Genomic DNA, 24182 nt, shown 5'->3' on the forward strand with positions numbered 1-24182 from the left:
GGAAGTTCTGGGGAGGCAGCATTTCCAAGAACACTTCTTTGCTCAAGAACGTGCTCCGTTGAATCCCCGGATTCACTTTGGAATCCCCTTTGATGGAATTCCTTTTGGTGTTGAGTTCACCAAATCCAAAATTAATGGGTGTAGCCGACTCCCATTTTTACTGATCCCAGAGTGCCATGCACCCATTTCTTTGCCCAAAGGCTCTCTCTTGCTGATGCTACCTGTACAACAGGCCAGGAATGTTAAAAAAATTAACGTTTCCCATTCTTGGAGCAGCTTTCAGCCAATGACTGTTGGAAGTTGATGCTTAAGTATTTTGGTTCCCTCGTCCTTCAGGTGGGATTACATGGAGATGGGAGTCTTACGGTGCCTCATAGTTGCCCCATGGGATTAACCTCCATCCCCCGCAGGGCTGGCTGGCTTCCTAATGCACCTTGTAGTGATTGCTTTATTTCCTATCTCACTTTCCCACCTCTCCCACCAGGGTGTTCCAGAGCCTAAATAAGTATCTCGCACTTGGATCCCTGTCTCAGAGTCTGCTTCTGGGTTCCAAGACCCTGCCTCTGACCCCATCTCATCTTTCCCACCAGTACTTGCCATTAGTTCTCCATTCATTCATGTGTCCCCACAGGCTCGGTGTTGGAGCATGCCCGGTGCTGGAACGCCAGTGCTATGTTCTCCTGCCTCTAAGCCTTTGCTTACTCTGTTTTTACCCAAGCTTGGCACAGCCCTATTCTATGCTTCCTTTAAGGTTCTACTCAAGGCCATCTTCTCTGTGAGGTCTTCACTGATGATTCCCCTATGGGTCCCTCCCATCTACTTCCCAGGCCTTCTGTGACATTTCCCCACGGTAAACAGAGTACCCCTTTGTCATACGTTTTCTTTTCCCCTAATTCTTCTTTCATCCATGCCATTTGTTTCCTCCCACATAGACTTTAAGTTCCTATGGATTAGGGTCATGTTCACAACCAGTGGCATGCTGGTATGTTTAACAACCAACTCTCTTAGAACATATATGCATATATGGATGTATATACATTTACTATAAATTTTACTGACATACAGGATGTGTAGTCCACAATTTACAAGTGATAGTAAGATCCACACTACTCTTTATTTGAAAGCCCATAGAGTCAACTCATTCTCATCGAATGTTTCTGCTGATTTTTGCTGAACTGTTCTATCTGTGGCCAACCTATGGTCACAATTCAATCATGACTTGACAAATTGATTTGCATCACAATGTGATTATTCTTTCCCCAGTAGATTTGGTGTTATTGACCCTGATAGATGATTGATACCTGATCTGCTGTTAGGCTATTTCTCACTCTCTTCCAGACTTAACTCAATAAACTGTCACCTCTCTCAGCTTCGGGACTAGACGTGACACATTATCAAGTTTAACCTGCAGTATTCACATTTTCTCCCTTACTTTCTTAAGTTTATACATTGTCAACAACAACAACAACAACAACAACATCAAGCCCTGGTTTCCATGGTGTAAAAAAGCATGATGACTTTCAAGCTACCCAAATGGTATCACTAGATGTAGAGTCATGAAGCCATGTAACTGTTATTTAGAACTTTCCCGATACAGATCAAGTAAGTGTAAATAACCTCAAGAGCACGGATAGTCAAATGGAAAATAATTAAGAACTGATGAGTTTTAAGTACTTATTACCTTTTCTTATAATAGCATTTTCTAAATTGTAAGTTCATATACTTTGATTTTTAACATAAAAGTTTTGTTGAGTGACCGCCTCACAAAATTCCAGACTATCTAACAACAGGCTCTTGTGAGATGGTACAAGCTAGCTCCAACACACCACTGCATCTAGTCTGTAATTCAGAGTGTGTAGCATGGTTCGTAACAGCTCTCTGAACACTTGCCGTGTGAATGAGTGACTTTAGTTTTCAAAAGGGCAGATGACCGGAGAACTTGAGAAAATAAGTCAGCTGTCAGACATTTTCTCAGTAAATGTTGTTGCCCAACTGCTCAGGGCGCCGAGCCAGAGGATGAGAAGGCTGGTCCCTGGGCAAACGGTAGGGAATCCGATCAAGGAACAGAAGTTGCCGCCTGACCTCTTTGTTACTTCCTTATTATAACCGAGGACCTCGGCTAATTAGCATTTGGATTCCGCGATTCTCTCCTCAACGGGCACAGGGCTAACCAAAGATACTGTGTGTCTAAGGCTGGGGTTATGTTTCTCATGGTCAGTTAATAAACTGGCATTCTGGTTTGGACGCTGGCCTTACTGGATGGTGCAGGCTGGCGTAGACCCTGGCTGGTTACTACTGCAAACCATTTGTGCAGCCTTGTTCAATGGTCGTCGGTGTTCACATGTTACAGTTTACAAGGAAGGCTCTGGAGTCAGACTTTGGGGGTTCAGATGCCTAGTATTAGTGGTGTGACCCCTGGGAAGTCATTGAATCTCCCTGAGATGTTGCTTCATTCTCTATCAAACAGGATCGAGACTGAGTCTTAGACACTTGTCGGGATTCAGCATGAACCTTGCATGGATCGCTCTTAGCACAATGGCAGGTTGTATAGTATGTGGCCAAATAATGTAAGATGATGACGATGACAATGACATAACGACAACGACGACTATGATACTGATGTACTAACACCTTTGGGCAGTGGTAGCCTAAGTGTCATTAATGCAGGACCTCTCCCAGTGTGTAAGATGTCACACCAAGTGACTCTGTAGGCTGAATTTCCCCACCACTGGTACTCATGCTTGGGAAACACACGCTGAGAAGTCCATTTTTAGCTTTATCTGGAAGTCTTTGAAATTTCCCTTCAGGAGAAAAGAGCAGCTGCTATTTCTCAACTCTTCATCTCCCTCCCCTTGGAGGGAAATGTTCCTCATTCCTGTCAGGTGTGCCCGTTCATCAGATAGGGGGCCCTTGTCAGAGCTCAGGGTCATCGAGGGGAGTTTCAAGCATCCTCGTTTCCCTTGTGGGAAGAATTCATATCTTTGCAAAGAATATTCAAGCCCTAATTAAATTTCACCTTATTGGTCATTCTTGTTTCCCAAGAGATCAGAAGGGGCGTCTCCTAAGACTGCCCTCTCTAGCAATTTGGCCGCTGACCTATCCTTGATAAGTGGCTTCCAATTGTATTCTTCTAAGAGCCGGAGATGTCCCCGTAGGAGCGGCTCTCCGAAGCAGGGAGGGGAGGGTGAGCTGGCAGGATGGGGTTGACGGGCTGAGGCAGTAGGCAGGCATGGAAAGATATGGCATCCCCGTGACGTGGGTTAAAATCCTGTCTCCTCCACCAAGCAGATGGCCGATCTTGGACAAGTTATGAATCTCTCTGAGCCTCCTTGTCTGCCTACCTGTCAAAGCTGGATTGGTTGTGAGTGCGTGAGAAAACGTGACCCTGGGCAAGTTGCTTAACTCCTCTGTGCCTCATTTTCTTTCTTATGGAATAGGGCTAAATACTACTACTACTTCCTATGGTTATTGTGACGATTAAATGAAATATGGCGCATTTAAAGTGTTTAAGACCATATCCAGTTCATAGCAAGTACTCGATGTGTGTTTTGTATTTTTATCATTATTATAGTATTGTTATTAGCATCATCCTTTTTTTGTTTTTTAGTTTATTTTGAGAGAGGTAAACATAGTGCGAGTGGGGGAGGGGCAGAAAGGGAAAGAGAGAGAGTCCCAAGCAGAATTTGTGCTGCCAGCACAGAGCCTGATGTGTGGCTTGAAGTCACGAAACCACGAGATCATTACCTGAGCTGAAACCAAGAGTCAGATGCTTAACCAACTGAGTCACTCAAGTGCCCCTAAAAATTTTTTTTTAATTTTTTTAATGTTTATTTATATTAGAGAGAGAGAGAGAGACACTGCATGAGCAGAGGATGGGCAGAGAGAGAGAAAGACAGAGACAGAGACAGAATCTGAAGCAGGCTCCAGGCTCTGAGCTGTCAGCACAGAGCCCAACGTGGGGCTTGAACTCACAAGCTGTGAGATCATGACCTGAGCTGAAGTCAGACGCTCAACCGACTGAGCTACCCAGGTGCCCCCCTAAAAAATTTTTTTACGTTTATTTATTTTTAAGAGAGAGAGGCAGAGAAAGAGAGAGAGAGGGAGACACAGAATCGGAAGCTGGCTCCAGGCTCTGAGCTGTCAGCACAGACTCCAACGTGGGGCTCGAACTCCCAAGCCATGAGTTCGTAACCCTAGCCCAAGTCGGACGCTCAACCGACTGAGCCACCCAGCACCCCTCTCTTCTCTCTCTCTTATTTGAAGCCACTGAAAGATCATTGCTATCAGATGATGACCACCTACCCTTCTGCGTGTTCCCTGAGTGTTCTTGGCTTCTTCTGAGCTCTGACAGCTGCTATTATCTGGGCCTTCACTTGACAGTTAATCATGTAGAGCCTTAGGAGGGCTTTTCTATTGTTGTCTGAGCTGTTTTTCCAATTTGTCATTGCTACTCTGCTTTTGTTACCATTCTCCCTACACAGGCAGTAAACGGGGATTGGGGGCCCTCTCTCTAATCACTGATGCTCAGAAACCCAGTTGGGCTTTTGCCCTTCATAGACCTAACGTGCTCAGCTCTGAGCTAAACACGGCACACGGCACAGCTCCGTATTCCTTCCTGGGGAAGAGAGGAAAAGGAAAATGGATATTTCTGAGGTGTCAGGCACTGAGCTAGTAAGTTAAGTGCTGGGAATCTAAAACTCAACACAATACCTGCCCCTGCCTTTAGGAAGCTTGCAGTTTGGCGGGGAATATGGACAATGGAGATACTGTATCTCAGTGTCGGAGGAGCACCTCAGGGTGCTGGGGAGCACAGTAGAGGGACATGAGCTGGAGGAGGTTGGGGGGGGCGGTGAAAGTGTCCAAGAAAGCAGAGCTAAACAGAGGCCTAAAGAATTATGCAGAAACGGACCTGAGGCAGGCCAGAAGCCTCGATATTGATGTTTCTAAGATACAGTCTCACAGTAAACATTCTGGAATATTCTGAGAGTGTTTTCCCCCAGTTCTATGGCACCAAGTGGTCAAGCAGGCATGTAGGTAGGTTCTCCTCACACAGGAGGCAAGAGTGAGCTGTGTGCCTGATGGAATCCATCCTCCAAGCGACTGTATTGTCAACCAACCCATGGAACCTGGGGCCGGGTGTGCGTACCAGGGAAGCTAGCTCCGACGGCTGATGATGTATGGGTGCCTCTTCCCAGCTGTGCATTCAGCGATGTTGTATTAATGACTTGCTCTTGGTCACGACGGGAGTATTTCCACCACAGAAACCGGCAAATGAGACGTATCAGGGCTTTCTTCTCCTAGGCCGGTTGTTGAAACTTTTACCGGCCTACCACTGTGTGTACCTGCATTTGGGGGCTTTCTGTGTTGTCTCTCATAACAGGCATCACTTTTTACAAATCTGTGTCTTATCCCACAATATTCATTGTATCGGGCATCTCTTGCACAGCACTTTTTATCTTCTGGGTCCCCTTCACGTTCTGGCTACTGCTGCTGGGACCACACAGGTGTAGACCCATTTTATGCAGGGCCTCGGGCTCTGTGTGTCTCACCCCGAAGCGTCCCTGATGTGAAAGTGGGGGGCATGTGTGCAGAGCCCAGAAGTACCGGGAAGCTGGTGCCTGTGACACCCCCTTCACTAATGGGGACGGACGTTCAATGACAACACGTCTCCTCTGGTGTCCTCAGAAGACGTTGTGAGATGCATTTCCTGAGCCTGCCCAAGAAACAAGCTAACTCTAGCTGTATTTATGCATGGAATCCACTCACAGCCAATCTGACTTGGGCAGCCAGGGAGACAAAGGCTCAGAGTGATTCAGTCAGTTGTCATCTGCTCAGGAGGAGACGAATTTGGACTCCCATCACTGGGACTCTGAAACTTTCCATGCCTGCATACTTCCTCTGCCCGCCAACCCTCACCCTCCTCTCCCTCCTCCTGATAATGGCTCTGTATGGGAACACCTCGGTCTCTTGAAAGAACGCAACTGGAAACCACTTACCAGCACAGTAGCTGCCTTTGATAACAGCCTTTGTTCCATTCCTGAATGCCCTCCTTCTCCCTCACTTTTCCTCGGTGAGATCGCTTCTCACATAAATGTTTGCACACAAGCCTGTACCCTAGCCTCTGCTGTGAGGCCGTCCCAGCCTAAGGCATCCTCTGGGTCTGCTGACATCTGTCACATGACCCTGCTGTTGTGATAAGTAGGAAGTGGCCCAGGGTAGAGAACCAGATCAAGCGCACCTCCTCTTTGAAGCCCTGCCTGGTTTCCCCAGACCTGGTCATGCTATACTCCCAAGAGAACCACATGATACTGGGATGGATGCATTTATACAGCAGAGACCTCTCTCCTTCCAGACTCTAGCAACTGAGACAGTAGGATGTTGTATTCCTCACAACATTTCCTAGCACACGGTAGATATCAATAAGCTTTTCGAAGAGTAAATAAAGCACTTTTTTTAAGGTTTTTTTTTTTAATGTTTACTTTTGAGAGAGAGAGAGAGACAGAGCACGAGTGAGGGAGGGGCAGAGAGAGAGGGAGACAGAATCTGAAGCAGGCTCCATGCTCTGAGCTGTCAGCACAGAGCCTGATGTGGGGCTTGAAGTCGTGAACCACAAGATCATGACCGGAGCCAAAGTCGGATGCTTAACCGACTGAGCCACCCAGGGGCCCCAAGAAAGCACTTTTTAAAAGTTTACTGTTTAGCACATCTGGGAGGAACTATTCATTCAACACTCCCTGTCGGGTGGAAGAAGGGGACAGCAATTCCCGATGTGTGCCAAGGCCATCCGAAAACCGCAGAGGTGGATAGTGAGGGGGAAAGTCCAACAACAACGGGCAGCGAATAGAAGCCCAAACCTCCTAGATCCGACACAGATGCTTGGAATGTCCGTGACAGAAGCGGCAGCCGGTGCTCTGGACTCTTTTTAATGACCGTTTTCAAAAAGGCACGCTTCTCAACACAGCAAGTCTGGGACAAGCTCACTAACACCGGAGGGGAAGCCGGACACAGGCGATGAAAGCTACAGAGTGTGAGTCATATTTGCATTTGCAAAGCACGGAGGGAAGACCCCGTAACACAAGAAACCTAAATGCCTCTAACGACACAAACAGAGAATAAGGATGCGGGGAAGACTGCCAACTGAGAAAAACTGAGCGAAGAAAGTCAACTTGTGCATAATGGGGCGATAGAGGGTGCTGGAAGTTGGTAGCCAAGTGGAAACAATGCAAAACTTGACCTGAACAGCGAAGTGATCCTGGGGGTGAGGGGGGGGGGGGAGGGGGGCAGCAGGGACTATGCCATATTTTGTATCTTTCCGGGGCAGATCTGAAGAAACCGCCCAGTCAATATTTTTTAAATTTAATTTAATTTTAGAGAGAGTGTGTGAGCGGGGGAGGAGCACAGAGAGAGAGAGAGAGAGAGAGGGAGAGAGAGAGAGAGAGAGAGAGAGAGAGAGAGAATCCCAAGCAGGCTCCATCCTCAGCACAGAGCCCAACACGGGGCTTGAACCCACAAACTGTGAGATCATGACCTGAGCCGAAATCAAGCGTCAGACGCTTAACCGACTGAGCCACCAAGGCCCCTCCCCCTCCCCTCTGCCCCCCATCACATTTTTAAACGCAGAGAATAAAGCTGGAATCTTGGCAAAAAGAGGGCAGTGAGAATAAACGTTAGGCGTCTCCTTCTCTCAACTGTTGCTTTTTCTTTCTTGATGTGGCCTCAAATTCTCTTCTCCCTTAAAGATAACGAAGCCATGCCAACAACTCTTTTAGCTGTAAGAAAATTATCTCAAGATTGGGAGCACTGAAACAGCCCATTGTCTCCACAAGGTGCCCAGAAGTGGTGGGAAAATAAAGCCCTGCCCCCTGACAGGTAGGGGGTGGCTCAGGCGAGCCTTTGGTAACCACATGACCACTCAGGTAGAGTTGAATTCCTCCTATTTGCCAGCAGTATTTCTTGCGATCTCTCCCGTGCTTGAGCGAGCAACACACCATTTTAATTGTTTACACGTCTGCTTTCCTGCCTCTCCAGAGCCTGGCTCTGGGCTTGGCACGTAGTAGGTGCTCAGTAGACACAAGTTTGGGGCTAACCAATGGCTCACAAATGAATGAGAAAGTGATGACGAAACTACATGGAACCTGAAAAAAGCATTTTCTTAAGTAAAAAGTGGGTCAAGGAAGGAATCCCTATGTAGCCTGAAGGCACACGTCTTCGCCTGAAATTCTTGTGTTAGTTAGGAAGAAAAGGATCGCTTTAAGTATCTCTGGGGAACTTAGAAAGTGTTATGGACTGAATGTTTGTGCGGCCCCTGCAAGTCGTATGTGGAAGGCCCAGCCCCCAATGGGCCAAGGCAAACGCTGCCACCATTTTGTTGTAACCCTACCTTCCTGCTTAAGGATCATAACACACTCCTACTTTGCTCACACAGGCTGGTGAGCACACCTGGGGCACTTACAACTACAGTCGTGTGGGGGATGGGCAGCAGATATGCAGGAACAAAGCCAGGAATGGGCTACCTTAAAGCAGTAACAGTAGTTTTGTGGAGGGTGGCACAAATGCGGGTGGTCTCTCTTCTTCTCCTTCCTAAGTATTGTACATTGTGATTATACGGGATTTACATAATTCTTTTCATTGCAAGAAAAAAATTATTCTGGGGCAAAAGGCAATACAATACGCAAAGCACACACACAAACACACACATGCACACGAACACACACATACTCACAAACACGCATGAGCTCCAGGATAAGAAATCTAGCTTGGATTCCTGCTTCTGCTACCTTGTACAAATTACATTGCCCAGTCCCTCTCTTTTTAAAAAATTTTTACTGTTTATTTTTTTGTGTGAGAGACAGAGTGCGAGAGGGGGAGGGGCAGAGAGAGGGAGACACTGAATCTGAAGCAGCTTTGCTGAGCTGTCAGCAAAGAGCCCGACTTAGGGCTCAAGCCCACGGACGGTGAGGTCATGACCTGAGCTGAAGTCAGACAGGGAACCGACTGAGGCACCCAGGCGCCCCCTTTTGAAATTCTATACGATGAGCGTGATGTCACCTGTCCCGCCTATCACTGTGGGTGTACTGTGGGGCTTGATGCCAAAAAGGCCAGTAAAATGCTGTGCAAACAGCAAACTCTCTGAACTGTCCCGTCTATGCTTCCCAGCACAGCTTTTCATTCAGCGGTTTGGATGGTAAAAGTGATCGTTTGGGGTACGTCCAAGTGCCAAGCAATAGGAATGCAGGGAAATTAGCCCAACTCGTTCATAATTTGAGGCCACGGGGGCGAGGCAGGAAAGGCAAGTAGCAAGTTCAATGACCAGCCCTAGAGTCCAGGGAATCTGTGTTGCCCTTAGAGTCCTGTGCCTTGCAGGAGGCGTCCACTCTCCCGGCTTCGTCCTTCTTATCTGAACCTCGGACATAACTACTGCCACCTACAGAGGGCTGAGGTGACCATCGTGTGGCTGTCGGCATCATCACCCCATCCTCACCCACTGGGGGTTTGTTGAGCAAAGTTGCTGAAGAATAACGCACATATATGTGTCAGGGAAGCCACGAAAATGACACACATTTAGGGAGAGAGGTGGAAAGGAAGAAACCAAAGTGGTATTGAGTACAACCCTGAGGCATTTCTAGACAGCATGCCGTTCACAGCTTATGCATGCCTCGCACCAGACTAAAATGGGCAGGAAGAGCCAGGGTTATCAGCCCCGTTTTACAGATTCAGAAAACTGAGGCTTGCAATTCAGAGTCACCGTCTGCAGTCGGAGAAGGTAGGGGCGGAAGAACCAAGGTCTTGAAAACCAGTCGTCTCCACCCAAACCAAGAGGCCTCCAATCAGAGAGACGGGGCAAGCAGGGTGAAGGGTCCGGGGCACAGTCACCACCACCCTCTCCTGAAGGGGCCACGGCTATGGCCATGAGCCTGGCTGCAGGACAGTCAGCCTGAGAGCTAAGTTTTGGCTTCACCCCTTGTGTTTGTGCGACCTCATCCAAGCCACTGACCCCACTCAGTGTCATCTGTGCGGTGAGGAACTAAGAGTTCCTGACAGCACTCAGCATTGCTGTGCGTCCAAATGAGCCTGTGCACACAGAATATGCCCGGGACAGCGTCTGGCTCAGTGTAAACGTCAGACTCGAGCCGCCGTCGTTACTCTGTCCCTTGGCCAGGGCTCACAGGCAGCTGCTCACTCGCAGATGATTAAATGACTAACCAGAGCGCAGTACTTTCCTGGGCAGCACCTACCAAAACAAGCCGACAGTTTAGTAATCAGAGTCTAGATGGTCGGCGGATCTGTGGGTCCAAACACCAGCATGTGTTTATCATTTGTGCCACTCGGAGCTTCTGTTGCATAAAGCAGCTCCCACAGATGCCTCTGGAAGCGAGTAAAAGCGAAAGGCAAGGGGCGCCTGGTGGCTCGGTCGGTTAAGCGTCTGACCTGGGCTCAGGTCATGATCTCACGGTTTGTGAGTTCGAGCCCCACCTGGGGCTCTGTGCTGACAGTGCAGAGCCTGCTTGGGATCCTCTCTCTCTCTGATCCCCCCCCCCCCCCCCGCCACGCTTGCTCTTTCTCTTTCAAAATAAATAAACTTTTAAAAAAATTTAAAAAAAAAAGAAAGCAAAAGGCAAGGGCACTAGTAAAGCCCGTTTACGTCACAATGGTGGCAAATCAGTGGCAGGGTGGGGGTGGGGGGTGGTAGGGAACCAGCCCTGGGAGGATTAATGACAAGAGTCAGAAAGACAGGGCCCCACCCTCCCCATCCCTCCCCAGATAGTAACAACTGACTCTTACGGGGTCACCAGGACATGCCCCACAACCTTGTCCTGCACTGTCTGGGACATTTTCACAACCCTATAGAGTAGACACTGCCATCATCCCCATTTCACGGATGAAGAAGCAGAGTCTAGAGAAATGCCTCTCCCAAGGACTCACAGCTGTAACCAGTTGGAAAGAGGCTTTGCCCCGATTCCAGAGCCTGCTCCTTTAACCCTTAAGCAAAAATTTGTCTCTTCAGCCCTTTCCAGTTCACAAAACATTTTCCCATTTTGAGTGCCTGTGACTCACCATTTGTTGTGTATTGAGCTGTGTCCCCAGTTCCTCCCCCAGAAAATTCATATGCTGAATTCTAACCTCCAGGACCTCAGAATGTGACCGTATTGGGAAATAGGGTCTTTGCAGATAAAATCAGTTAAGATATGGTCGCACTGGAGTGGGGTGAGCCTTATTCCAATGACTGCTGTCTTCATAAGCAGGGGAGATTTGGGGACAGACACTGAGAGAGAACCCCGGGTGAACACAAAGGCAGACACGGTATGGGGGGGGATGTGTCTATAAGCCAAGGGACACAAAAGATGGCAGCGAACCCCCAGAAACTGAGGGAGGGGCTGGAACAGATTCCTCCTCACAGCCCTCAGAAGGAACTAACCCGCTGATACCTGGATCTGGGACGTCTGGCCTCCAGAACCGTGAGACAATACATTTCTATCTCTGAAGCCATTCAGGTTGTGGTTCTCGGTTACGGCGGCCCATTTTAAGGGCTGCCCAGGGAGGAGTAATGCATCCAGCAGGTGGAATTGGAGGCAACCTCCACAGCATGCCTGTCTGCCGGTACATCCTTTCTTCATGCATTCTCCGGGGAATGCTTAAATGTACATCCCAGTGCTCAAACAATCTTGGTCTGTGGCACAGTTAGCTCCCTCATCTGCTTCTAGGGAGTAGATCAGAATCCGCGATGAACACGTCGGTACAGATACCTCGGAAAACATTTGAAAACGGGTCTTCTGGTGTCACCTTGCAAATGAGACCTAGAAAGTGACTGCTTCATCGACTTGGAAAGCAAACAGAAGCAAGCAGACATTTCTAGCCTTGGAAGCAGCAGAATTTTGTCTGGGCCTTTTAAAAACACGGCCAAGAGCAGCCTGCATTGACTGTGTCCCTGGCTCACGAGAAAATCCAGTCTTGTGATGTATTTTCAGCCAAACGATAGGCGTGAAGGCAAAAGCGATCATTTTCTATGTAACAGAAATGAATTCGGAGCCGAGCTCCCAGACTTCTAAGAAGGGGCGCTGAGCTGTGAATAAACCTAATCCTGCAACATGTCGTGGTCTCTGGTGGAGGCAAAATTGTCTGCTTAGAACCTGGATGGTAGACGCTGCACCAGGCTGATGGAAACACATGCCCCGAGGCCCTGGAAATCTTTTGCACCGCACATCCTGTGTTCTCCTTGCTCGGTATCTTGCGTGAGAGCCCCTGGCCCCAAAGATCTCAGCTCTGTGGGGGATACATTTGCATTGCATCACAAGAGTAATAGCCAGCGAGCACTTAGCACCTGTCTGTCAGACACAGGTGATTTGATTCCTGCAACTGGAAACTGATGGGAGGTACCATTATTTTCTCCATTTTTTCGTATGCAATTGTCCACGAACACGTTGATGAAGTAGGCAAGCCCAGGGGAACACAAAGGAGGCGTTCCTAACTCAGGGCCGGGGGTCATGGCAAGACTGGGGGATGTTGAGGATCCTTTCCCAGAAGAGTCAACACCATCCCCGAATCTTGAAAGGGGAGCAGGAATTTCACAGGACAAGGATGAGGGAAGGGCACGACGGGTGGAAAAACCAGAGAACGGCACGAATACAGGCAAGGGGGCAAGAGACTCAGGTTTTGAAGAGTCACAATGGTCCAGTTGGCCAGAGTCAGGACGGCACAGGTGGGTGGTGGAGGGAATTTCTACCTACTCCGTTTCCTCCACCCCCCCAAGGTCTGCCTCCTGGCCTCCCTATCCCCTCATGCTCCACCAGAAACACCTTCTTCCTGTGCTTCGATGTGCCAAGCTCCTCTCTGTCCAGTTTCTGGGCCTGTGCCCAGGCGGGACGTGCCTAGGTCACCCCTCCAGCTCCCTCCTTTGGGTTTTACATCCTGCTTATGTAACTGTCAGGCCGTTCACTCCTGCCGCCCTGGCTGCTCCTTGAGGTGGACCCATGTCTTCCCATTTGCAGGTGCCTTTTCAAAGCCCACCCTCCGTATTTCAGTGGAATAGATGGTGTCTTCATTCCCAATCGCTGCTGTAGCAAACCACCCCAAACTTAGTAGCCTAACACAAAATAACAAATTTATTCTCTTACAGTGCTGTAGGTCTGAAGCCTGAGATGGGTCCCTGTGTGAAAATCAAGGTCTGCAGGACTGGTTCCTTCTGGAGGCTTTGGAGGGACGGGGGAATCTGCTTCTTTGCCCTGTCTATCTTCTGCAGACACCTGCTTTCCTTGGCTTGTAGCACCACATCATATCATCTCTTTCCCTCGCCTTCCTTTGTCGTATCACCTTGTCCGACTCTGCCTCCCCTGGCTCCCTCTTACAAGGACTCTTGTGACTCTAACACCACCCAGATACTCCAGGGTAATCTCCTCCCCTCAAATTCCTTGATCACATCTGTAAGGTCTCTTTGGCCCTACAGGGTAACACATTCGAGGACTTCAGGGATTAGGATGTGGACACCTTGAGGGGCTATTATTCAGCCCGCCAGAGATGGATAAGCTAGCCAGAGCTGTGTCTCGATTTCCTGATCTGTTGGGAAGCTCAGAGCAGGGTGGAGGGCAGGTGCACGGCAGGGCTTGTGGGCATGACGGTGCTGATATGTGGAGCTGCAGAAAACACACGTGATGAGGGACGGAGAATGGGTGTGGAAATTGGGAATGTGTGTGTGCGCACGCGTGTGGGGCAGGGGGGCTGGTGGTGATTGCGCTGAACTGAAAAATCTAGGATTCTGCTTGAGAGAAAGGGGGACACACGGCAAAGGGAAAATGAAAGTTAGGGACATAAAGCAAACGGTAGCAGTGGCTTCTGGGGCCTCCATTTCCTCATCTGGAAACTAGGGGAAGGGACCAGGCTAAATGGAAGGTTTTACAAGGCCATGCAGATAGGACATCCTAAGGACTGAGGCCGGGGATCTGGACTCCCCAAGCTGTCCCTCCTCCCATCTCCCAAGTCTCCTGATCCCAACTTTACACAGCCCTTCTTGGGACGCCTGGGTGGCTCCATTGGTTGAGCGTCCGACTCTTGATATCAGCTCAGGTCACGATCCCAGGGTTGTGGGATCGAGCCCCACATTGGACTCTGTGCTGAGTGTGGAACCTGCTTGGGATTCTCTCTCTCCATCCCTCTGACCTCCTCCCCCGCTCGTGCTCTCTCTCTTTAAAACAGACAAACAGGGGCGCCTGGGTGGCGCAGTCGGTTAAGCGTCTGACTTCAGCCAGGTCACGATCTCGCGGTCTGTGAGTTCGAGCCCCGCGTCAGGCTCTGGGCTGATGGCTCGGAGCCTGGAGCCTGTTTCCGATTCTGTGTCTCCCTCTCTCTCTGACCCTCCCCCGTTCATGCTCTGTCTCTCTCTGTCCCAAAAAAAAATAAATAAACATTGAAAAAAAAAATTAAAAAAAAACAAAAAAACAAAAAAAACCAGACAAACAAATACATAAAATACACGGGCCTTCTCTCCCCCCCCACCCCAGTGTAACAGCTTTATCGAGACACAATTTGCACATATGGTGCATTACGATGTGTATAATGCATATGGTGCATTACGATGCGTATAACACGTATAATGCAATGGCCTTTCGTACAATCACAGACTCATGCAACCACGACCACCAGGAATTTTAGAACATTTTCATCCCTCCAAACAGAAGCACCATACCCTTTAGTGGTCCCTTTCCCCTTTCCCCCCTAAGTCCCCCAGCCCCAGGCAACCATGAGTCTACTCTGCAGCGGCTCCTCCTGCTTATGCCCCGGGGTGGGGGGGGGGGTGCGTCCTGCTCAGTGCCCAGGGGGAGGCATGTGCTGGTCGTCAGCCTGTCTTACCCACGCATTCCCTTCCTGACCCTCTGCATTCAGACTTCTGCCCTCATCGTCCTACCGAGAGGGCTTTCTGAAAGGTCAACCATGACCCCGGGCCCAATCCAAAGGCTTTTCCTCTACATGCTTCCTGGTCAGTCAGAGGCACAGCCAATACTAATGACCTGTCAGATGGCCGTGGAGGTCTCCTTACCAGCGTCCTGTCTGTGGACGCCTCGTCTCTCCCCTGCTGTTGTGCAGGCTGGGGCACGCCAGGGCCCTGGCTTTAACCTCTTCTCTCTGCAGTAGAGAAGCTAACGTCCGTGGCACAGACCCGAGAACCCAAGTGGCCACACAGCAGCAACGTGGCCTGGGGCACCTCCCTTCGTCACCAAGTGCGCTTCCTTATTTGGGCCACAGCGATAGGGACAGTACCCACCACTCGAGGTTATTGTGGGGATTAAATGAGTTAATGAACGGAAAACGCTTGGAAAACTACTTGGCCCGGGTGTTGGCTAACGTGATCATTTTGCTTATTCTTCTGTGCAATGAGTTTATCCGTTGACATTGTTTTTCCCCCAAAAACTTCTCAGCGTCAGACTTGCCTGGACTTCAACTTTTCGTTAAATTCAGTATAGGCGGGAGAACTGGGCAGGCGTGACTTCCCGAAAGCCTGATTTTTGTGACCTGGAGGGGGGCAGCGATAATAGCCGGGCCTTAGGGTTGTTGGGGAGTTCGGATGATCTCATACACGCAAAGCATTTAGCACAATGCCTGGCACACAGTGAGTCCTCTAGAAATGGCAGCAACAGCAGCAGCAGCGCTCACCTCGTCTCTCATCCCCGTGCGATTGTGGGTCGGAACTGCCCGGGGACATCCCCAGCCCCCTGTTCCGCCGTCACCTTAAGCCAAATTCACAGCTCAGCTCATCCCGCTTCCTCATGGAAGCGCCTATCGCGGCTGAGTAAAATGGCATTCGCCAGCACCCCACTCCTGGTCTCCCGGGATACAAGACCCCTGGTTGCCTCTGACTCTTGCTTCTGGTTTATCTTTTATTTCCAATTTTCGTGCTTTCCGGTGACGCCGACTTGCTTATTCTCCTCTGTTCCACGGCCCCCACTTTTGTCTGGGGCTTACCGACCCACGCCTAAAAACCCTCAGTGACCTCCTGGCCAGACCAGCTGCCCCCCAGTCCATTCTCCAAACCAGTATGCCCGTGAAACACCACACGTTGCCTGCTTTTGGGTGATGTCTGCAAAATACCCTCCCTGCCCCCAACCGTGTGCCTCAGAAGGAGCGTCTAAATCTTTAAAGATGCTCCTTGCCAGCCAGCTGCCATCTGCCGTGATCACGGACGACTTTCCACGGTTTCTCCTTGAACCTCTGCCTCCTTAGCTTGGGTTTGGACAACTGTATCCGATGCCTGGCTTTGTCTTCTCTTAACTTACCAGCCTGGTGTTGGACTTGAAGCCTGCTGTTTCTTTACACAGACAGTCACACTCCCCACCCAGCCTTGTCTCCGGGTCATTCCATCCTCTGTCGCTGGTGTGCAACATTGATCTGTCTCTTACCAAGCCAGTCTCTTGCTCCAGGGCACATAAGTGTCCCCAACAAGCTCAGCATCATATTATTATTTTTTCCATTGATTCTTGTAGGCAGACCTATCTCTGTATAGGTTTTGTGATGGCATAGGATGGAAAACACACATAGGATTAAACCACGACTATTAACGTGAAGGGGAAAATGCGGGGGAAATATGACGAGGACTAAGGGGCACATAAATAAGTGACTGCATTTGGCTGGCGAGCTTTACTACAGTCAAGGCAAAGAGATACTACATGGAAGGGCATAATTAACATAATTTACTAAAAGGTAATCATGCCAGATTGCTAGGGAGGCAAATTTTCTCCTCTTTTCAAACAGAAGGATGACATCATCTCATAGATCAGCTCTAGCAGGATTTCTGCAATGACAGGCACGGTCTTTTAATATGGTAGCCACGAGCCACATGTGGCTATTGACCACATGAAACGTGCCTCGTACCCCTAAGGAACTGAATCTCTAATTTGACTTAATTAATTTACACTCAAATAGCCACATGTGGCCAGTGGTACCATACTGGAGAGTGCACATATAGAGGTTTATGTAGATCATGTTGTAAAATGCTACAAACAATGTCTTCAGTAAAGGATTTTAAGACCACCGAGATCTCCAGGCTACTCTCTATCCATTTGCTAGGGCGGCTATAACAAAATATCATACGCCGGGTGGCTTAAACAAGAGAAATTTCTCTTCTCACAGTTGTGGAGACTGGGGGTCCCAGATGAGGGTGTCGGCAGGGTTTGTTGTTTTCCGGAGCCCCTCTCCTGTGCCTGCAGACGGCCATCTTCTCACCGTGTCCTCACATGCTTTCTCTGTGTGCACATCCCTGGTGTCTCTGTGTGTCCTAATCTCCTCCCCTTAGAAGACACCAGTCAGACTGGATTAGGGCCCACCCCAAGGCCCCATTTTAACCTGATTCTTTAAAGGCCCTATTTCTGGGGCACCTGGGTGGCTCCGTTGGTTAAGCGTCCAACTTCGGCTCAGGTCATGATCTCACATTTCGTGAGTTCGAACCCCGCGTCAGGCTCTGTGCCGACAGCTCAGGGCCTGGGGCCCGCTTCAGATTCCGTGTCTCCCTCTCTGTCTCTCCGCCCTTCCCCTGCTCACACCATGTCTCTCTCTCCCTTTGTCTCTCTCTCTCTCAAAAATAGACATTAAAAAAAATAAAAAATAAATAAAGGCCCTGCTTCTAAATACAATCCCATCTGAAGCACTGAGGATTAGGGCTTCCACACATGAATTTGAGTGGATGCATAATTCAGCTCGTAACAGTTCTCCCTGTGCTATTAGATGGCAGGTGGGAAAAGACATTTTATTTTGTTACTTTTTTTTATTTTAGAGAGAGGAAGGGCAAACCCATGAGCAGGGGCGGGGGAGAGTAGAGGGGAGAGAGACAGAGAGAGAGGGAGAGGGAGAGAGAGGGCGAGGAAGGGAGGGAGGGAATCCCAAGCAGGCTCCACACTCAGCGCTCAAACCCACAACCCTGGGATCACGCCCTGAGCTGAAATCGAGAGTCAGATGCTCAACCAACTGAGCCGCCCAGGCTCCTCAGGAGAAGACATTTTTAACCAGAGGCGACAGCGACATAGTCCAGGTGTTATTAGTTATTAGTGTCATACTGGGACCAGGAAGGGCTTCTGGGAATTGAAAGGGTCAGATGGTACCATGTTCCTTGGGCCACGCTCTCTAAGAGGAGTTGCCTCACCGAGAACGTCAACTGCTCCTCTCTGCTTGGCAGTGACCGCCTCAGGGATTTGATTCCATTGACCGAACCAGCCTTATCTCCTCCCCTCCTTAGTCAGCCACCTCTGCCGTGTTTAGCTCAGACTCTCAACCCCACCGACCCCATACTCACCCCTGCTTCTGAGATTTTGTCACTGTCCCTCATGCTCGTAATCCCTTGTTTTTTTTTTTTAACCCCAACATCAGGGAAAGAATTCGTATCCCTCCAGCTTCAACCAAGCCCCACCTCGTTCTCGGAACCACCTCTGAGCATTCGTTCTCACTTAACATTATTCTCTCTAGCTCTTGAATCCAGGTTGCACTTGAAAGCAGGACCCCACGACTAAACACCTCAGTGTTGTCTCAGAAACTAAATCATGAACTTAAGGGTCGGGGAACGAGACGTCTGTCTCTTTTGTAGACTCGACATCATGAAAGAGTACTAGCACACAGTAGGTCTCAGTAATGTCACTACTCTTGGTTGACAGATACATATATATATCTTTCATCCTTTTCCCACCTCTGAACTGTTTGGAAAGAGGAGCTTTTTTCCAACTTAATGTCCCGCTGCACGTTTAATATCTGGAGGCAAATCTGATGCCGGAACATCTCTCTCTGCTCCGTGTATTAAATCTATAATAAAGTCAAAGATAGATGGCTAGAAAGAAACCCTAAATCGTTTCTGAAATTATTAAATCTTCTAGTCTGAGGGCTCGGAGAGCCCAAGAAAATTTTCTTTTAATCCCTATGGGCTTTCTGTTCCATCGATGAAGTTACACAGCTAGCCTGAAAAGCAATTTTGTGAAATCATTTACCGAAGGGGAGGGGAAACATCATTATGGTCATCCTTCTGCGGTTGGCAAGTAATAAGCATGCTCTATTCTCCTCTGGCCCAGGACAGCTGCATGGGCTTGAGAAATAGCTGGGTTTTGCCCAAATGCAGCTCTAAACAGATGTCTGCAAATATCGTCGAAAAAGAACCCTCGGAAAGTCGGTGGGTGTGACTGATGAGTGGCTGTGGACGTTTTTGTTGGCAAACAGGCAGCAGCTGTCTGTCTTCCCTTTGTGGGTGACTAGCTTTCGAGAGGAACCTATAATTCCTTTGTTTTCCTCGTAACTATCTCAACCAATATGACTTCTTTTAAAGCAGTGTTTCTCACCTAGTTCCAGTTTCGCCCCTGTTCCCTATCCCATTCAGGGGACATTGGACGGTGTCTAGAGATATTTTTTATTGCCACAGCTGGTGTCTGACCAGAGATGCCGCTAAACTTCCTACGATGCCCAGGACAACCCCACCCCCAGCAAAGGATGATTCAGCCAAAATGTCAATTGAGCCCAAGTTGTCTTAAAGTAATAATACGTTGTTTTAGTTACGTCTTGTTCACTCATTCATTTATTCATTCAACAAATATTTACTGTTGAACATAGAAAATACCCAGTTAGTCATATTTCTGTATATTGCCAGACTCATCAATCCACTCACGTAATGTGTGTTTATTGAGTATTGACTCCAGGCCAGGCACTGGGGTCCTGAATGGCACAGTTGGGGTCCTTCCTCATCTGGGGTTTACTTCCTTGTGGAAGGGAGGCAGAGCCTCAACAAGTCAACAGATGAACAAGATCGTTTCTTTTTTGTTGTTGTTTATTTTTTTATTTTGAGATAAAGAGCGTGTGGGAGAGAGGGTGAATGGGAGGAGGGCAGAGAGAGAGAGAGAGAATCCCAAGGAAGCTCTGTGCTGTCAGCGTGGAGCCCGATGTGGGGCTCGGTCTCACGAATCATCTCTTAGCCCTGACCTTGACTACCTCCAGTTTTCTCTCTGTCCTTGACCACTGAGAACCGGTACCCGTGTAGTCCAGCCCGTCTACACCACTGAGATACCACAGCCAATACCGTACGGATGTCTGACTCGGTAAATTAAAACGTTTTCAAGAAGAGTATAACAGTAAGCTAGCCATCTTGGAAATGACACAGCGGAAGGAATGCCTGATTATCTGATTTAAGAAGCAGCTGAATCACAGTGACCATCTGCAAAAGAAAAAAGACTGGAAGGAAGCAAACCAAAATGTGATAGTGTTAGCCAGTCTCTGGAGTGTGGACTTGATGTTCATTTTCTCCTTACACTTTTGTTCTTAATTTATGAGTTTCCTACAATAAGCATATATTTCTTTCACCATAAGACACAAGGGTTTTGGTGATTGGTGTTTGTTTTTTTTTTTTTTAATTTTTTTAATGTTCATGTATTTTTGAGAGAGAGAGAGACAGAGCATGAGTGGGGGAGGAGCAGAGAGAGAGGAAGACACAGAATCCGAACCAGGGTCCAGGCCCTGAGCTGTCAGCACAGAGCCCGACACAGGGCTCGAACCCACAAACCGTGAGATCATGACCTGAGCTGAAGTCGGACGCTTAACCGACTGAGCCACCCAAGGGCCCCGGTTGTTGGGTTTTTTTAAAGACCATTCATGATTCTGCAAGATCAGAGAAGCATATACAGCATCCAGAACCAGTCCTATTTGATTACACATGGAGCCTCACAAAGTTTTTTGGGAGGCAATTTCTGTGCTCAGGGAAGCCATTGGATTTTGGCCAACCTAGTTCATTAGGCAAATAGCACCAGCTTTATTTCCAGGACAATACCTACCCTCTGTTCCATAGACCATTATGTTTGTTAGCTTTTTTCAAGGATGTCTGTGATTCCCAAAAGTACAAAAAAGTTCTTGTACTGTAAGGCACTCACCCATGCAAAATGCAAAAGCCACACAAACACAAAACACATTCCCACATATTTTAAGATCTTTCTCAGGGGCTCCACAGCTTCCCACAGCCAACAGCCTGACCTAGGAAGATTTCTCAGTGAGATGCCCCTTGAAATCTAGGCTTTACTTCTTTATTTTCTCCCCACAGATAGCTACCACGACTGGCTTCCCAAATGTCCAAAACTTCCCCGATCCTGGAGAATTTCCTAGACCCAGCCTCCACCTAGCACATTCTACCTGCTGCAGTGAAGGTTACATTAGGGATTCTTGTTTTGTTTTGTTTTGTTTTGTTTTGTTTTGTTTCATGATTAAGGAACGCTTTCACACACTAGAACTTTTGGCAGATCGGTTAACGAAAACGGCCCAATACCAGATCCGACGATTCATGAATAATTACAATGCCCAGTGTGACAGCCAACAGCATCTCGTCCCCCAGGGTCTCCAAGCATCTGGGTTTAGCACACAAAACATTTCAGCTCTGAGCCATGGTCTGCCCCAACCTGGATGTCCTATGCCCACAAGGTGATAATGTAAATGATGTTGCAGCCATATCCATACCTTCTTAGAACCCCGGTGGATTGTCCACACCCATTAAAACTTGATGGCCTGAGAGGGATTCATGGTACAAATAGTAGGCTGAGGCACATGGGTTGAGAACCACTATGGAATTCAAAGGGTTTCTTACATCTAAAGCGTGATACGGTAGGACAATGACTTTTAGGACTGTCATTTGAAATGAACAAACCTGGAGAATAACCTTTGCATGAAAGATTATTTTTATCCCGGCCGCCCAAATCTCCCTGGACTAAAAACAGATTAATTGCTGGGGGGAAACAAAACCCACCACTCTTACCTCCTCCAGGGCCCAAAGGGAGTCGACCACGGGCTTGATCTTCTTCTGGTTGTAGAGCTCAGTGAGTTTGTCCACTACTCCTCGAATGAGGCCCGCACGGCCCTGTTTGAAGAGCAGGTTTAAAAGGGAAAATCCTGCGATGACTTTGTTCTCTTCATAGAGCTTGATGGGGTTCACCTTCTCGACCTGCCACCACTGGAAGGAGAGAAGGTGTCGGTTACAGGGAACCGGAGCCGGTCGTGGTCACAGCCTTGTGGGCGGCAGATGGGGCCCCAGTGTGGCGGGTTCCAGGCGGCCAAATGGTGGCCCGTGTTGGGGTCATTTTTAAAGCAGCTCTCCAGCCAGTGTTGTGAGTGCACGGTGACGCTTAGGAGCAGAGCACGGGTGTCTAGGCAGGGGCAAGAAGCCAACTTTCTGAAAACAACCATCAGGCCTCGTGTCGTCGGAACATGAAGGCCCCGGGTTAGGACGGTCCGCGCTGGAGTTGGGTCCTGGCTGCACCACTCGAACCCCTGTTCTTCTGTGTGCTTCGTTTCCCTCAGCCACGGACAGGGGCCGGGTACTACCTCTCAGCTTTCTGGGAGAGTTTGGTGTATGAACGGTGGTGGCAGTGACGGGGTTGGGGAAGGGGCAGGGTGGCAGCGAAGGCCGCCGAGTGTGGTGGGGACTTGGTGGGACGATGATCCAGCCACAGGAGTGGCGTTCTAGGGCCAATAAGGGCACGCCTGGAGAGCTGGGTAGGAATCCAGCAGAGAGAGAGTAAGGGAGCATAACCCAGGCAGAAGAAATAGTGTGATGGAACTGTGAAGCCACTGGGATGGGATTAAGCCAGTGGTTCTCATCTGAGGGAAGTGTTACTCCCCATGGGACAATCTGGTCGTGTCTGGGGATGTTTTTGTCGTGGGGACTGGAAGGGAGAGGCATGTGCTGGCATCTAGTGGGTGGAAGCCAGGGATGGTGCTGAACATCCTACAGTGAGCAAGACAGCCCCTTATGATAAAGAGTAGTCCAGCCCAAGATGCCAGTACCACTAAGGTCCTAGGTGGGGGACACCCAAGTGACAAGTGTGACTCTCTCTTTTCCAGCCTCTCATCCCCCAGGCCAGACATGAAAATAAGAAAACAAAAAACCCATGAACAGACTGCAGAAATGGTTATCCAACGGTTTTGTTCTAGTTTAACTGCATCTTCTTTGGTGCTGGTTAGAATTTAGAAATTCCAAGTTCTAGTTTCTAGAAGGCTGTAACGCAAAATGGTTAACGGTTTATTTTTTTTTTTTTTTTTAAATTTTTTTTTTTCAACGTTTATTTATTTTTGGGACAGAGAGAGACGGAGCATGAACGGGGGAGGGGCAGAGAGAGAGGGAGACACAGAATCGGAAACAGGCTCCAGGCTCCGAGCCATCAGCCCAGAGCCCGACGCGGGGCTCGAACTCACGGACCGCGAGATCGTGACCTGGCTGAAGTCGGACGCTTAACCGACTGCGCCACCCAGGCGCCCCTGGTTAACGGTTTAATGCACAGGCCAAGAGGCATGTGATGGGTCCTTAGGAACATTCCTAATGTTTACATTACTGGTGTGTTTATTTACATCCTGCCTTTCCTGGATCCCAAAAGCTCCCAAAAGCTCACAAAAGATTTTGGTATGTTTTTTTAAGCGGGAAAATCATATTGTTAGGAACATACGTGTGAGAAAGACAAGTTGAAAACAGGGATAAGATGCACACACAAAATTCTTTACTAAGGTACACTCCCTGAGGGCCCAGAGGCCAGCTCTAGGAGAGACATTTATTTGGCCATGGGCTGCTTGCCGCAAAAACAAAGCAGAGAAATGATTAATGACTTGTTTCACGGTGCATCTGCAATGTCTCGGTAAATGTTTGCGAAACGAGTGCCTGCTAACTCTGCGATTTCTGCACAGTTGTAGTTCAGTGGGCTCCAGAGCCTGGCTTTGAATCCCAGTTCTGCCACTTAATAGCTGTGCAACTTGAGGCCAGCCACTTAACCTCTCTATGCTAAGTTTCCCTACTGCACCTCATGGCATCATCGTGAGGAGTAAATGTGTCAACATATACAAAGTCCTTACAACAGTGTCTGACCTGGAGTAGGTCTGTATATAGACCTATAAATATAAATATAAAATATTTCTATAAATATAAAATATTTCTGTTATCTTAAGTTGGAAGGGATCTTTTTGATTTAGTGGAGAGTTCTGGATTTGGAGTCAGGTTGCTTTCTAGGTGTTAACCGTCGTGAACCATCTTTATGGTCTAAAAGCAAACGGCATGTTTGGCCAAGAGCGAGTTCGAGTTCTGCAAGGGTTTTAAGGTAGAACATACTTAGGACATCCGAGTGAGAAATTCTTGTATGGTTCCAAGTATGCCTTTAATTTCTAAGCCTTTCTCCAATGTATAGAAGAAAATTCCTTTCTAGAACCTT

The 24182-nt window shown here is 48.6% G+C and overlaps 1 protein-coding gene across 1 annotated transcript in view; it reads right to left on the minus strand.

Moving 5' to 3' along the window:
* Positions 1-24182, minus strand: part of VAT1L (vesicle amine transport 1 like) — a 149695-nt gene that overhangs the window by 48575 nt on the left and 76938 nt on the right. Inside the window, exon 7 of the mRNA XM_086688855.1 lies at positions 21746-21940. Within this exon, the coding sequence (XP_086544981.1) occupies positions 21746-21940 (195 nt within the window). The remainder of the gene's footprint in view (positions 1-21745; positions 21941-24182) is intronic.

This window comes from Puma concolor, chromosome E2 (genome assembly GCF_028749965.1).
Source record: "Puma concolor isolate L17-30 chromosome E2, mPumCon1.1.hap2, whole genome shotgun sequence".
NCBI lineage: Eukaryota > Metazoa > Chordata > Mammalia > Carnivora > Felidae > Puma > Puma concolor.